The sequence below is a fragment of the Dama dama genome, chromosome 12, assembly GCF_033118175.1.
Source record: "Dama dama isolate Ldn47 chromosome 12, ASM3311817v1, whole genome shotgun sequence".
Taxonomy (NCBI): Eukaryota; Metazoa; Chordata; class Mammalia; order Artiodactyla; family Cervidae; genus Dama; species Dama dama.
In genome coordinates this window covers 47,844,102-47,859,751 of record NC_083692.1, presented here as the reverse complement: position 1 = coordinate 47,859,751, position 15,650 = coordinate 47,844,102, and the positions used below count along the sequence as shown (strand labels likewise).

The 15,650-nt window shown below is 41.1% G+C and overlaps 1 protein-coding gene across 1 annotated transcript in view; it reads left to right on the top strand.

Moving 5' to 3' along the window:
• Positions 1–1,637: 1,637 nt before the first annotated feature.
• PRTG (protogenin) overlaps positions 1,638–15,650 on the top strand; it is a 136,852-nt gene continuing 122,839 nt past the window's right edge. Inside the window, exons 1-2 of the mRNA XM_061158236.1 lie at positions 1,638–1,701; positions 2,658–2,960. Of these exons, the coding sequence (XP_061014219.1) occupies positions 1,638–1,701; positions 2,658–2,960 (367 nt within the window). The remainder of the gene's footprint in view (positions 1,702–2,657; positions 2,961–15,650) is intronic.

Below are 15,650 nucleotides of genomic sequence, written 5' to 3'. Positions count from 1 at the left end.
TGTAGAAAGTAGTCCCCAGGCCAGCAGCAGCGGCGCTGTCCACTCCACCGCCCCCGCCCCCTCCAGCCGTCGCCTCACTCCGCCCCCGGGCCGGACGCTCTGGCCCCCCGCCTCCTGCGAGCGGGTGTCCGCGCGCCGGCCTCGCCGCTCCCGCAGAGAGCAGACACCGGCCGCGTCACGCCACGCCGGTACCCGAGCGGGAAACCCACGCTGCGCGTGTCCAGCCGCCGCGCGAAGAGGGCTCGGAGTTGGGGACTGGCAGGCGGACAGCGGCTGAGGGACGCCGGGGGAGCATGCCCGCGCAGCCCCGCTGAATGGCGCCTTCCCTGCGACCCCTCGCCCGGCCACGGCCGCCAGGGATGCTGCTCGGCGCGCTCCTGCTCCTGCCGCTCCTCGGCCGCGTTCCAGGTGGGCGCGCTTTCTTCTGCGGCGGTGGGGAGTGAGCGGGCGCGAGCGGGCTGGGGAAGGAGGCAAACGGCTGCGTGCGTTGGGAGGCTGCGGGGTCCTCTGCGGGAGCGCTGACCCCCGGCCCCCTCCCTGCAGCCAGTCGGGAGCCGCTGGAACGCGAGGTGCCCGCGGGCTCTCCTGGGGCGCGGGCGACAGTGGCCGCCTCTCGCAGCGCCCGCCCCTCCTCGCTGCGCTCCCCCGGCCGCGCGCTGGGGGCCGGCGCCCGCTGTCCACTGTCGCCCCTGTCTCTTCGTGCCATTGTCCGCGCTCCGGCCGTGTCCTTGCTTCCGCGGCCAGACAGGGCACCGCGCGCCCGCCTGTCTGCCTGGGCCGCAGCAGCCGCACGTGGCTTTATTTATATTGTTTCCTTAGTGGCAGCCTCGCCGCGCAGGGGGCGCCGCTTTTCCGCGCGGCTCCCGGGTTTGTAGTGGGGACTGCCTCACATTTTAGGGCGGGGGAGAAACTAGGTGAACTCAGCGCTCAGGTCAGACCCCTAAGTGCCCCCACTTTCCCGGAACCGGATCGAATGAGGAGGAGACGGGAAGCGTGGCATTGGAAAGAGGAGTGGAAGTTTTGTGGCCCAATTGGGCCCAGGAGGGGAGGAAGAAGGGTCCCGAAGCTGAGAAGGAAGGTATCTAAGTAGGATTTCTCACAGCTAGGTATTTTGGGGCAGGATCTGAGGTGTGCATGAATCCAAAGATCCCTCCAAACTCCAGGTTAGCCTTGCGCAAACTTGGATGAACTCATTTTTGGCTTTTCTTTTTTTTTTTTTTTTACGTCCGGGTTGCTTTATCCTCAAAGGGTTAAGAAGTGTAAAGTGGAGGGGGGTGGGCGGGGAGAAGAGGTGTTCAGAAGAATGGGTTCTTTTATTTATTTACAGGTTACAAACCCCAGACTTTGGTGTTCTAACCACACCCCTCTTCTCCAGGAGGAGTTAGTTTTCTTTTAGCATGAGAAAAGGATCAAAGTCAGATGTGACTCGGAAACACAACGGGCGCCTTCCGGAGTGGTCCTCGCTGCGCGGGGCTGTTAGGGTCGCTCTTGTCGCCCTGGGCATCCATTAGGAGAAGTCTGCAGCCCGGGCGTGGGAGCGTGACTGGTGTGTGAGGTTTGGAGGACCTGCCTTGATGAGAAACAGATCAGTACGTGGATTGGTACTGTGAAATCAAGACAATCAGAAGGAATATGAAATGCACTCCCCCCGCCCCCCCCCCCCCGGCTCCAGAGCGCTAATACTCAACTCGGCCCCACTCAGTATGCAAGACTTTCGTTGACCTTTGCGCTAAATGAAGGAGGTGACAGGGTATTAGTTGGTCATCGGATGCTTTATTCTGGCCGGGACCTGGGACGATGTGTATACTTAGAATAAAGCCTTTCCTCTGCTCTGATGAAAATGTGTATTGGTTGATTAAGCAATCTCATCTCCCTATTAGACAGTAAGGACCAATTAGTCACACACTCCACTCCCCCCCCCCCCAACAGTTGGTAGTTCTAAAAAAAAAAAAAAAAAAAAAAAATGAAATAGAAGGTTCCTAATCCGATCACCCACTGAGTACAAGCAGCAAGAGTTAACAGCATTTCAGTGTCAACTGTTTGTCCTTTAAATACCTTACCATACTCTGCAGAAATTAAGTAAATGGGTCTCTTTCAAGAAGAGACAGAATCTTTACTGTTACAGGGCAGGTATAAAAGTGCAAACTTTTGTAATTTGTCACAAAAGATAAACGCACTTCCCAAAGGACTAGGTGCCAAGAGTTTCAAAAACTCTTCAAGGGACAAGGAAATAAACTTGCTTGTTCACAGAGTTGGAGTTTTGCTAATGATTTCTTGTAAAATTAGACTTTTACGACTTACTCTGTTCAAGATCTTTTTGACAAGCTTGTAAAAGTAGCAAACAGCTTTTGCTCAAGAGCTTTCCTGATGATTTTGAAACTCTAGCAGGGCACTTGAGAACAGAATTCTTAAAAGGGATGAAAAGTTATTGAAATCTTCCCTAGGCTTTTAGTGTAAGATGTTGTAAAAAGATTTATCTGATTTGCTGAAAAGGTTTGCTGAAACTTAGATTGGTTTATTAAGGTGTTTGTCAGTAAACTAGTTTGGTTTGTTAAACTGTGACCCATTACACTCTGAATATGTGTTTTACAATTGTGTGTTAAGAAATAATTTTACACCTGTAATTCTGGATATGCCTTTCCCCCCTTTCCTTGTAGGAGTATGGTGCTTTAGCGAACTGGTTTTTATAAAAGAACCACAGGATATAACTGTCACAAGAAAGGATCCAGTCGTTTTAGATTGCCAGGCTCATGGAGAAGTTCCTATTAAGGTCACTTGGTTGAAAAATGGAGCAAAAGTGTCTGAAAATAAGCGGATCCAGGTTCTGTCCAACGGCTCTTTATACATCAGTGAGGTGGAAGGCAAGCGAGGAGAGCAGTATGATGAAGGATTTTATCAGTGCTTGGCCATGAACAGACATGGAGCCATTCTTAGTCAAAAAGCTCATCTTACTTTATCAAGTAAGTGCTTAAGTTCTTGATTGATGTTTTTCACTGCTACATTTTGATGATTTTTTGGTTTTCATTAATATGCTAACCTGAAAAATCATACACTAGGAATTTTCCTGGAGATAGTAGTTGATGCTAAGGCCTACAAAAAAAAAAAATCTGAGGTGAAAATATATATGCATGTATTTTGAATGAGTGAGAACAAAAGTCACATTCACATTTAGAACACCAGAACTTGTAGGTGACTTATATGAATAAGCACTTCAAACTCTGAAAAGAGTTGGGTGAAAAATTTGGTTAACACAACAAAGGTTGTTCTAAAATCTCATTTTTAAAATTAATAATTAAAATTTGAAAATCACAAACAGTGTTTTCTGCTTTGTAAATGGTCCTTAAACTCTAAATCTTCCATATAACCCAACCTTTCAGTTCTCTGACTGCTTTAAGATCACCCATGTTGCTTTTTAATTGAAAGAGAGGGCACTGGTCAGTAACTCTCAAGCCTTTGAAGTATTCGTAGGCTTTTCCTGCTGGGAGAGAAAGAGATTAAGGCCATTTCCATATTATGCCTAATGGACTTAAACCAGATCTGCCCACTTTTTCTCAGTTGTCATAAAGTTTGCTGTCTAATGATTTCCTTTGTATTAACAACCCCATCAGATCAACCATTTGTCCAAGTGACCCACTGCTTGGTGGTTGCCCTGATAACCGTTGAGTGTAAATGTGGGCCTAGGATAGTTAGAGGAGAACTTGTTTTCACTGAAGCTTTCCATCTCTTCAGGTGATCCAACACCCAGCACTCAAGATTACAATAGACAAAATTTAAATCTTAAAACACAACTGTATCTTAAAAACAGTTTTACAGGCATCCTATCTACATGTTTTTGTTAATCCACAAAAGATAGATTTTGCTCTACACCTACAAATTGATCATTTACAAGATGAACACTAGACGGAGGCAGCGCTTGAGATAAAGTCGTAATCTTCAGGAAATAGTTTCTTCAAGGTCTCCACAGTTGAAATTTAGGAAGCTGTTGGTGGGGATTTCCTAGGTGACTTTATTGTAACAGTCCGTATTTATGCCACCTTCATTTTAGTAACTTATTTGCGCAATAATAATTAATAGTAGAAAATAAATTGTAAGCGAAGATCTTTTTGTATTGAAATATGTCAGGAAAGTAGAGAAGTTTCCAATTCTAATAAGCCTGAGAGAATGTCTGATAAACTTGCTTTTTTTTTTTCCTGTGATTATTGGTCAATCATCATTTGTTGCTGCTGTTGTTGAGTAATGGTTTTTCACTACCATATTGTTTTCAGGATAGTGTGCTTTTTATGCCTATGTTTTATTCATTTAATTTTTGTCTAATTGTTCCATAAAGTTGTAATTTTTTTCCCCTTTTTGGGTTTGTGAAATCTTGTGTTTTCATGTCCAAAAACCCTAACTTGTATTACTTTGCCAGAGAGGAGAAGGGGCAGGATGGAAAGGTGGAGGGGGACTGATGGCTCTGAAAGATTTTTCATGACCACTCGGTATTTCCAGGACCTCCTTAGCAGCCTGACAATTCTAGGGCACTTAGAAATGCTTTGAAAACACGCAGAGCTTTCAGGTTTCATAAATAGTCTCAATAGTACTAATAATAGTAACTAACAGTGTTAGTAACAGTGAAACAAAGATTTGTATTGGCTTTTGAATAGGCTTAGGTTTTGTATCTTTATAAAAAGTATTAATGACAAATATTTTTTTAGATGTAAATATCTTGAAGGATTTGGTGGTGAAGTAGTCTTGATATTTTAAGTATCAAAAAAAACTTTCTAGTTAAACTGTGTAGAACATTGCTTTGCTATTAAATATCAACTATAGTATGTTAGTTATAAGAACCACACTTTTCATATGCACACAACTTATTAACTTGGAGGAGGTACTCTGCTCAGAAAGTGCATTCAGTTATTATAGATTTAAAGTAAGATATGCCTAGTGGGTTTAGATTTTTCTTTAAAATATGAAATTTCTTAGAGATTTAAAATTTATGAAGTCAGTTCTGATGTCTGAGAAGCAGTGTCCAATGACATTGTAGGCTTGGATGACTTTATCCTGTGTTCAGGGTGAAGATGTAATACATATTAAACAGGAAGAGAATAGGCATTAAGTGTACATTCTATTTGTGTGTGTGTGTGTGTGTGTGTGTGTGTGTGTGTGTGTGTGTGTGTGTTTTGAAGGCTAGCTCTCTCCTAGTTATTGATAGCAGCGGGGTGCAAGTATGTTCTTTTTATTTTCTGGTCAAGGGTTTTGTCACCAAGCATATCATTTAGTTCTGAAGTGTAATAAGTATAGCACCTGGAAATCTAAAACTTTAATCGGTGCGAGTTGTAGATTTTTAACACAGGCAATAAAGTCTTGGTTTCTAAACTTAGGAACTAGAAGCTGAAAGTTGCACTCTAGGCAAGAATTCCATTATTCATGTGTAAATTAGGAATTCACAGGGTTAAAAGGTTAGAAACTGGCCAGGATGAGGTTTACCCTTGTGATAAAGAGCAGATGACCCTCATTCATTGGCCGAAGCTTTCATGTAGCTCTTCTGCAAAGTTAGTTATTGCCATGAATTGTTCTTGAGGAATGCAGAAATTCAAATGTGAACCGGCCTTTCCTTAAGTGTCACTGTGGAGCCTTATCTCCCAGGCACATCAGAGCCGGCTGTGGGGACAAGGTTCCTCCCCTAAGGCCTGGAGGCTTTGCTTTCCTGTTCATCCAAGCACAAAAGAATTTGTCTAACTTAGCTTTTCTAAGGCATCCTATTTTTAAAGGAAAGTATAGGGTTAAAGTAATATTTAGTTTTTTTTTTAAAGTTAATCCTTTTTATTGATAGCTATTTTAGCCATTTTACATTTTCATGTAATTAGAATAGAAAGGGGAGTGATGTGGAGGGCTCTTTTTCCAGTTGTATACAATAGTAAGAACAGGAGATTCAACCTTTACCTATAAATTTCAGTATTTTTAACTTTTGGCAGATCAAATTTTCACTTTCATAGGTGCTAAGTCTTTATTATATAAATAATTTAATTTAAATATTTTAGGAGTAAGAAATAATCTATGACATCTTGACATTTCTTACATTCTAAATGTTGGAGTAAGTAAGATAAATTTCATAGAAAAGCATTAGTGTGGTAAAACGGTCTCGTATTTCAACAAGTTTAAATTAAGATAAGAGACATTTGAGAGAAGTAAAGGAGGAGGCGGGTTGTGTTCTGTGATGTGTAAAAGACTGGCGGTGAGCTAGTGATTGAACAGGAAGCTGGTTGTTTATTTCCTTTCCATAAAAGGTGGAAATTGAAGTCTTAGAATGGAGGGAAAGAGCTGACATAAAGCTGACATATTTGCTGGGTTTTTCACGACTGTTCACTTGGGTGTGAAATAAATTTTAAGTGAGTGTTTGTAGCTAGAAGACCATAGGAATAATTACAACTTTATGATGCATTTCACCCCCCACCCCAATTTTGAGATTAGTTTTAGCATCCATAAAACTAATAGCAGTAGTTGTTTTCCTTTAAAAGAATGTAGGTTGTTTTCAGTGAATAACATGTTTATCATTTCAGTTTAAGTTCAGATGAAACGAGGTCTTTTGGTGAGATTAATGAAAAACTGTTCTAGTGGTTTCTATTTTAAAGAGTAATACATAAATTATAACTCAAAGCTGATCTTTGAAATGTGAAGGTAAAACATATTCAAAACATTGAAAGTCATGTTAGAAAGAAAAGAAGATGGGTGGTATATTGAGAAAGATAAGAACTTTGAACCTATTAGCCTAAATTTTGAATTTTATTCATCATCCTCGACCCAAGATGGGCAAGAGTTTGCTTCATTGACACTTAGTGAGATTTGTAGATGCTGTAAAAAGGATAACATCTCTTATCTGTGTGCATGTTCACTTCAAATCAAGCTGTTAACAGTTACTTGTCCTAACTCTAGAGTGCTAGCATAAAAGCAAAAGTTGTTTGATTTTGGAAAAATAAGACAAACTGAGATATTTAGAGAGACTTATCTGCCAGCATTGTAGATAAGGTTCAGATGGTGCTTTCTGGGATCCAAGAAAAATCATCTTTAAGTAGAAGAGAGAGTGGTATGGTTGAAAATTACATGTTTAAATTAAAAACTGATCATCCTAAAATTGTCTAAATTAAGTCAGGGAAGTAAAAGCACATGTAGTTCTACAGGCTTATTTACAATAACACTTGGTTCTTAAACTCTGTCTGCCTAAAAGGTTTATCAGGTACCTGTAATCTCTGGGTAATGAAACCAGTTTTTCCCACTTTGCACTTGATTGTTGAGGATCATTTCTCATTTTCAGAAACCTGTAACACTGTCTCACTATTTTTCAAAGTTGTTGGAGTTTTTATTTTTCAATGAAGCAGAGTCCGCTGAGGGGTAGAATTATAGTTTGGTTTAAGATGTATAAATGTGTTTGTTTATTTCTGTCAGGCTTCTTAATGGAATTTTGACGGGCATTTGGTATGGCCCTGCTGTGTCAACTAGCTCTGATTATTCTAAAGAAAGGCCCTCACTCTCAGCACTTGTTTGTCCGGGCATTTGTTGTCATTTCCCCTGAATTTAACAGCTGGGCTTATTGATGAAGTCCAGAGCAGTTTAAAAGAATAGCAGAAAACAAATCTCTTAAACTGCCATGTTAGGTTGAATGAGTATTTCAAGTAATAAGTGAATGCATTTGAGGTTATTTTTTTTGAAAACTTTTATATTCTTGACTGCAATTTCAAGACATGATTTTTTCTCTCTTATAGGCAGAGGTGCTCAATTAAGGTTGTTTACTTTCAGCTTTTAAACTGGCAATTACTATTAATGTGAAAATAATCAATAATGTTAGGTCAAGCATTTTGCTGAGGATTATACTTGCATTTTGCAATTATCTGATTATTGATGTTTTAAGAAAAATTCTAAAAATTATACCACAAATTTAAGTTTTTTCCTGTCAATCAGGGCTATTTTAGTACTTCTGACAGTTTATGGTGTTCAGACTCTTTATTAAAACATTTTAAAAACTCATCATTTCCTATATATCTTACTACATAAGAGAGGAAGAAGATATGGTTGTAATCATTGAAGCAGAATTGACAGTTGCCCTAACATGATAATTGGCACAGAGGAAGTTCACAGTCAACAATGGACAATAGTGATGTACAAAAAAGGTAAAATTGTACCAAATTACCTTCAGTGGCTATAATTCTGAAGCCAAGTGAACTGCTTTGGGGATATGTATTACAGAGGATAAAGGCGTCATCCTCACAAAGGTCTCTGACACTAATCTGACAAATACTTTCCTGACTTTTACATTTCTTGTTTTTTTCTTTTTTAAAACCTCTGGTTCTCAGAAACTGCTTTTGATGAGCTTTAAAAGCCAAATTCTTATAGACTGAACAGAAGATATGAATTTAAATTTTTTTTTTTAGTTTCTAGAGTGTTTGCCTTTTCTCTGTGTGTGTGTGTGTGTATTTTATAGCTTTAGTATTTGTAGTGACTAGATTAATCAAGTAACTATTGGGGAGTGCAATCATTGTTCAGGGTCCTGGTTTCAAACTTGTATCCTTGCTAGACTTAATTTTTAGGACTGATGGAAATAAAATTTTCTTTAAAAAAATTTTTTTTTTAATTCATCTGTATTTGTTACAACTTTTTAAAGCAGAATGTGACTTGAGCACTACATTTCCATTCACAAAACGCTCCAAGTTACTTTTCCAGCGGCTTTACAACATGCCTGAGCAGGCTTATAAGTTTGCTACTCTAAACAATATTTTTCTTTGGAAAACAAGCCCTATGTATGGACAGCGAATCCAATCAAGTTGGTTCAGCTTAACACACTAACTTCTAGAGGCCTGGCACATGCAGTCGTAACTACAGGGGATGGAAGTTTTAGACGACGACACGTCCCGCATGGAAGAAGTAGACTAAGCGCTGCCTGAGGATCGCTTGGCTGTGTGTTCAGCACTCTGTTTCCATTCCCTCTAATATGTTTTCAAGTATTTCTTTATTTTTGTTAACGTTTAAAAATCGTATGGCATGGTAACTACATAAGGGGAGGATAAGATTTCTTTATACTAAGTGTGATACTGTGATACTTTTAGCACTAAAGCAGAGCTAGTTTTTTCCTAGTTTCATGTTGGCTTATTTTAACAGATGGAAGTAGTTACGTTTGTTGTAAGGTGTGTATGTAACCTGTGTTAACTTTGTGGTTTGAAGTGTTTAGGTATCACGCGTATTCTTTAGTAGACCAAAATTTTCTGTCACTGAAGTGTTCTGAAGTAAAATTTTTGTTTTATGAAACTATAGTAAATCCTTGTTTAGAACAATGTGACTTTAAAAAAAAATGATGTTGCTTTATATAGACATCTTTCTCTAAGTAAATCATATTCCTTTGGGATAATCCCCCCAAATGCCCCCCCTCCTTTTTTTGGTAGTCTTTTTAGTACTACTGAGAATATGATTTAGTAGTACTTAGAATGGATCTTTAACTCCACCAATATACCAAATATATACATAGAGAGTTAATCGATTACATTTCTCAGGGTTTCTCAGCCTTGGTTCAGTTGAAATTTGGGGCTAGGTAGTTCTTCAGTGCAGAGGCTGACTTGTATAACATAGAATGTATAGCTTCTAGACACCAGATGTCAATGGCACCGCTTCCTAGCTATGTTGATGAAAGAATGTGTTTTGGGAGGCAAAATCATCCCTGGTTGAGAACCACTGATGTTTCTGAAAGTAGTGGCAAACTTCAATCCAAGTAATACTTGGTTATTAGGTTTTTTTTAACTGTTTCTGTCTTAACTTGATATTCAACTTTTCTTGGTGTTAGTGTTAAATTTATTGATTAAAGACTACTTTCTATTTTAAGTTATTGTAAAGGGAGTTTGATAAAAAAAAAAAAAATGTGTGGGTTGCTATTGTCCTCTTGGAACAATGCCTTTCCATCCCTTTTCACACTCAAGAGTACGTTGGAAACTGCTGTTAAGAGTTTACCCTCCTGTAGATTCATTCAATTTGATTTCAGTATTTTAGATCTTTTCTTGGGAATATCTAGTCTAAGAGAAAATACAGATTTCATTTACTCATGTTTATGTAACACTTTTTTTTCTTAATGTGATGGACACTGTAGTTGAAGAGATGAGAAATCTCCATGTGTGGTGAATGTTAGAGAACATCTTTTGTGAGTGCAGCAGTGAGTGCAAGGGACCTTCTGAAGGAGGTCGCCATTATCTTCATTACCTCCACCATAGTTTGGACGAGGAGATACCCCTACGTCCAGGGGCAGAGAAGCCCCAGCAAGACCACAGGCACTGGGGTGGAGTGACTTTGAGGAGATACCCCACGTCTGAGAGTGAAGGAGAAGCCCTAGCAAGATGGTAGGAGGGGCGAAATCACGTTTTGAATCAAACCCCGTACCTGCCAGAGACACTCAGAGGCTCGAACAAACCTCGTGCGCTCCAGGACCCAGAGCCAACGCGGAGACGGGGGCAGGACCGTGCGTGAGTGTCTCCTCCGGCGGTGCGGGTCAGCAGTGGGCTGCCACAGAGCGGGGGCTCTGGGTGCAGCAGACTTGGGTACCGCTTAAGCCCTCTTGGAGGAGGTCACCAAGAGCTGCCAGAACTTAGACAGGACTGGGGAAATAGACTCTTGGAGGGCACAAACAGAACCTTGTGTGCACCAGGACCCAGGAGAAAGGAGCAGTGACCCCACAAGAGACTGACCCAGACTTGCCTGTGAGTGTCCAGGAGTCTCTGGCAGAGGCGAGGGTCAGCGGTGGCCTGCTGCAGGGTCGGGGGCACTGACTGTAGCCGTATGTGCATGGGGCCTTTTAAAGGAGGCTGCCATTATCATCATTACTTCCACCATAGTTTGGCTCCCAGGTAAATAACAGGGAGAAAGCTCCAACCATCAGCAGAAAACTGGATTAAAGATTTTCTGAGCATGGCCCCGCCCATCAGAACAAGACCCAGTTTCCCCCTTAGTCAGTCTCTCCCATCAGGAAGCTTCCATAGGCCTCTTATCTTTCTCCAATCAGAGGGCAGACAGACTGAAAACCACAATCACAGAAAACTAACCAATCTGATCACATGGACCACAGCCTTGTCTAACTGAATGAAACTATGAGCCATGCCTTGTAGGGCCACCCAAGATGGACGGGTCATGGTAGAGAGTTCTGATATAATGTGGTCCATTGAGAAGGGAATGCAAAACCACTTCCGTATTCTTGCCTTGAGAACCCCAGGAACAGTATGAAAAGGCGAAAAGATAGGACACCCTAAGATGAACTCCCTAGGTCAGTAGGTTCCCAATATGCTACTGGAGATCAGTGGAGAAATAACTCCAGAAATACTGAAGAGACAGAGCCAAAGTGAAAATAACACCCAGTTGTGGCTGTGACGGGTGATGGAAGTAAAGTCCAATGCTGTAAAGAGCAATATTGCATAGGTCGATGAATCAAGGCAAATTGGAAGTGGTCAGACAGGAGATGGCAAGAGTGAACATCGACATTTTAGAAATCAGTAAACTAAAATGGACTGGAATGGATGAATTTAACTCAGATGACCATTATATCTACTACTGTGGGCAAGAATCCTCTAGAAGAAATGGAGTAGCCATCATAGTCAACAAGAGAGTCCGAAATTCTGTACTTGGATGCAATCTCAAAAACGACAGAATGATCTCATTCGTTTCCAAGGCAAACCATTCAGTATCACAGTAATCCAAGTCTATGCCCCCACCAGTAATGCTGAAGAAGCTGAACAGTTCTGTGAAGACCTACAAGACCTTCTAGAACTAACATCCAAAAAAGATGTCCTCTTCATTATAGGGGACTGGAATGCAAAAGTAGGAAGTCAAGAGATACATGGAATAATGGGTAAATTTGGCCTTGGAATACAAAATGAAGCAGGTCAAAGGCTAACAAGAGTTTTGCCAAGAGAACGCACTGGTCATAACAAACACCCTCTTCGAACAACAAAAGAGAAGATGCTACACATGTACATGACTAAATGGTTGATACTGAAATCAGATCGATTATATTCTTTGCAGCCAAAGATGGAGAAGCTCCATAGAGTCAGCAAAAACAAGACTGGGAGCTGACTGTGGCTTAGATCATGAACTCCTTATTGCCAAATTCAGACTTAAATTGAAGAAAGTAGGTAAAACCACTAGACCATTCAGGTATAACCTAAATCAAATCCCTTACGATTATACAGTGAAAGTGAGAAATAGATTCAAGGGATTAGATCTGATAGAGTGCCTGAAGAACTATGGACAGAGGTCCATGACATTGTATAGGAGGCAGTGATCAAGACCACCCCCAAGAAAAAGAAATGCAAAAAGGCAAAATGGTTGTCTGAGGAAACCTTACAAATACCTGAGAAAAAAGAGAAGCTAAAGGCAAAGGAGAAAAGGAAAGATACACCCTCTGAATGCAGAGTTCCAAAGAACAGTAAGGAGAGATAAGAAAACCTTCCTCAGCAGTCAATGCAAAGAAATAGAGGAAAACAATAGAATGGGAAAGACTACAGATCTCTTCAAGAAATTTAGAGATACCAAGGGAACATTTCATGCAAAGTTGGGCTCAATAAAGGACAGAAATGATATGGACCTAAGAGCAGCAGAAGGTACTAAGAAGAAGTGGCAAGAATACACAGAACTGTACAAAACAGATTTTCTTGACCCAGATAAGCACAATGGTATGATCACTCACCTAGACCCAGACATCCTGGAATGTGAAGTCAAGTGGGCCTTAGGAATCATCATTATGAGCAAAGGTAGTGGATGTGATGGAATTCCAGTTGAGCTATTTCAAATCCTAAAAGATGATGCTGTGAAAGTGCTGCATTCAATATGTCAGCAAATCTGGAAAACTCAGCAGTGGCCACAGGACTGGAAAGGTCAGTTTTCATTCCAATCCCAAAGAAAGGCAGTGCCAAAGAATGTTCAAACTACTGCACAATTGCACTCATTTCACATGCTAGCAAAGTAATGCTCAAAATTCTGCAAGCCAGGTTTCAACAGTACGTAAACGATGAACTTCCAGATGTTCAAGCTGAATTCAGAAATGGCAAAGGAACCAGATCAAGTTACCACCATCCGCTGGATCATCAAAAAAGCAAGAGTTCCAGAAAAACATCTATTTCTGCTTTATTGTCTATGCCAAAGCCTTTAACAGTGTGGATCACAACAAACTGTGGAAAATTCCTAAAGAGATGGGAATACCAGACCACCTGACCTGCCTTTTGATAAATCTGTATGCAAGTCAAGAAACAACAGTTAGAACTGAACATGGAACAACAGACTGGTTCCAAATTGGGAAAGGAGTACGTCAAGGCTGTATATTGTCACCCTGCTTATTTCTGTGCAGAGTACATCATGCGACATGCTGGGCTGGATGAAGCACAAGGTGGAATCAGGATTGTCGGGAGAAATATCAATAACCTTGGATACGCAGATGACAACACCGTTATGGCACAAAGTGAAGAAGAACTAAAGAGCCTCTTGATGAAAGAAGGGAGTGAAAAAGTTGGCTTCAAACTCAACATTCAGAAAACTAAGATCATGGCATCCGGTCCCATCACTTCATGGCAAGTAGATGGGGAAACAATGGAAACAGTGACAGACTTTATTTTCTTGGGCTCCAGAATCACTGCAGATAGTGACTGCAGCCGTGAAATAAAAAGACGCTTGCTCCTTGGAAGAAAAGCTATGACCAACCCAGACAGCATATTAAATAGCAGAGACATTACTTTACCAGCAAAGGTCTGTCTAGTCGAAGCAATGGTTTTTCCGTTAGCCATGTATGGATGTGAGAGTTGGACTATAACGAAAGCTGAGTGCCAAAGAATTGATGCTTTTGAACTGTGGTGTCGGAGAAGACTCTTGAGAGTCCCCTGGACTGCAAGGAGATCCAACCAGTCTATCCTACAAGAAATCAGTCCTGAATATTCATTGGAAGGACTGATGCTGAAGCTGAAACTCCAATACTTCAGCCACCTGATGTGAAGAGCTGACTCATTTGAAAAGACCCTGATGCTGGGAAAGATTGAAGGTGGGAGGAGAAGGGGACAACAGAGGATGAAATGGTTGAATGGCATCAGTGACACGATGGACATGGGTTTGAGTAGGCTCTGGAGTTGGTGATGAACAGGGAGACCTGGTATGCTGCAGTCCATGGGGTCACAAAGAGTCGCACACAACTGAGTGACTGAACTGAACTGAACTGAACATGATAAGAAGTAAAACTGTATCAGATTAACAACCATAGAGTAACATTTGCTGTATAGTAGGTGGTTCATCGGAGAAGGCAATGGCAACCCACTCCAGTACTGTTGCCTGGAAAATCCCATGGACAGAGGAGCCTGGTGGGCTGCCGTCCATGGGGTCGCTAAGAATCAGACATGACTGAACGACTTCACTTTCGCTTTTCTCTTTCATGCATTGGAGAAGGAAATGGCAACCTACTCCAGTGTTCTTGCCTGGAGAATCCCAGGGATGGGGGAGCCTGGTGGGCTGCTGTCTGTGGGGTCGCACAGAGTTGGACACGACTGAAGCGACTTAGCAGCAGTGGCAGCAGCAGGTGGTTCATTGGGAAAATTGTTAACAGAAGTCTTTTCAACTCATTCATTGGCCCCATAGACTTATTTTGGGCAGAAGCAGTTTAACTTTTATAGATAATGATGTAAAGATGGTAGCATCGTCTGAGGGTATCAAAGGATTATTAAAAGGAAAGAATTAGACAATATAATATTTAACTAGTACACAGAAAGTCACATGGAAATTTTTGAGTGATTGTTATTGAAATATTTGTTTTATTTTATTTTTTAAAACCTTTTTGTTTTGTATTGGGGTTATCCGATTAACAGTGTTGTGATAGATTCAGGTGTACAGTGAATGGACTCCACCATTATATATATACACGTATCCATTCTCCCCCAAACTTCCCTTTCATCCAGCCTGCCACGTAAGATTGAGCAGAATTCCATCTACTGTACAGGGGCTACTTGTTGGTCATCCATTTTGAAATATTTGTTTTACATTACTTAGTAGCAGTGGGCAGGTATTTCATAGTTTTTATCTTTTGCAGGATATTACTCTTTGTGTATGCCTCAGTTTTGGTTAAGCTGTTTATGCTAGTAAAAGTTTTGATTGTTGCTACATGGAGTTAATCACCTGTAGAAGCCAGTAGCCACTGGTGACTCAAGGGGAAAAGTTGAGATAGATGAAGAAGGAACCAGAATATTTTATTTTATTTTTTGAACCAGAATATTTTAAAGTTGCTCTAGTGCTGAGCAAGGGTGGTTAAATGTTTTTGGTACCATGTGTTCTATGCCAGAAATGTACTTGGAGTGGAACAAATCACCAATTAGTTCAAAATAGAAGAATGCACATTTTCATTACATTTGAGAAAAATAGTATTTGGGTCAAAGCGGAATTTTAATTTTGTTGAGTTCTTATTTTCCTGTCCTTGAAGTCATTCATAAAGAGGTGATGAAGTTCACAGTTTCCAGTAGCTGGTAAATACTCTTAGCGCTGCTGTGCTTTTTATTCAGTTGCTGGGAGGGGTGAGGTGGGAAGGCAGGAAGAGTGATAGAAAGGCAGAAGAGGCAAACGTTAATGCCTTCTCCATTATTGGTGACTTACACAACTTTAGACAAATCACTCTATCATTC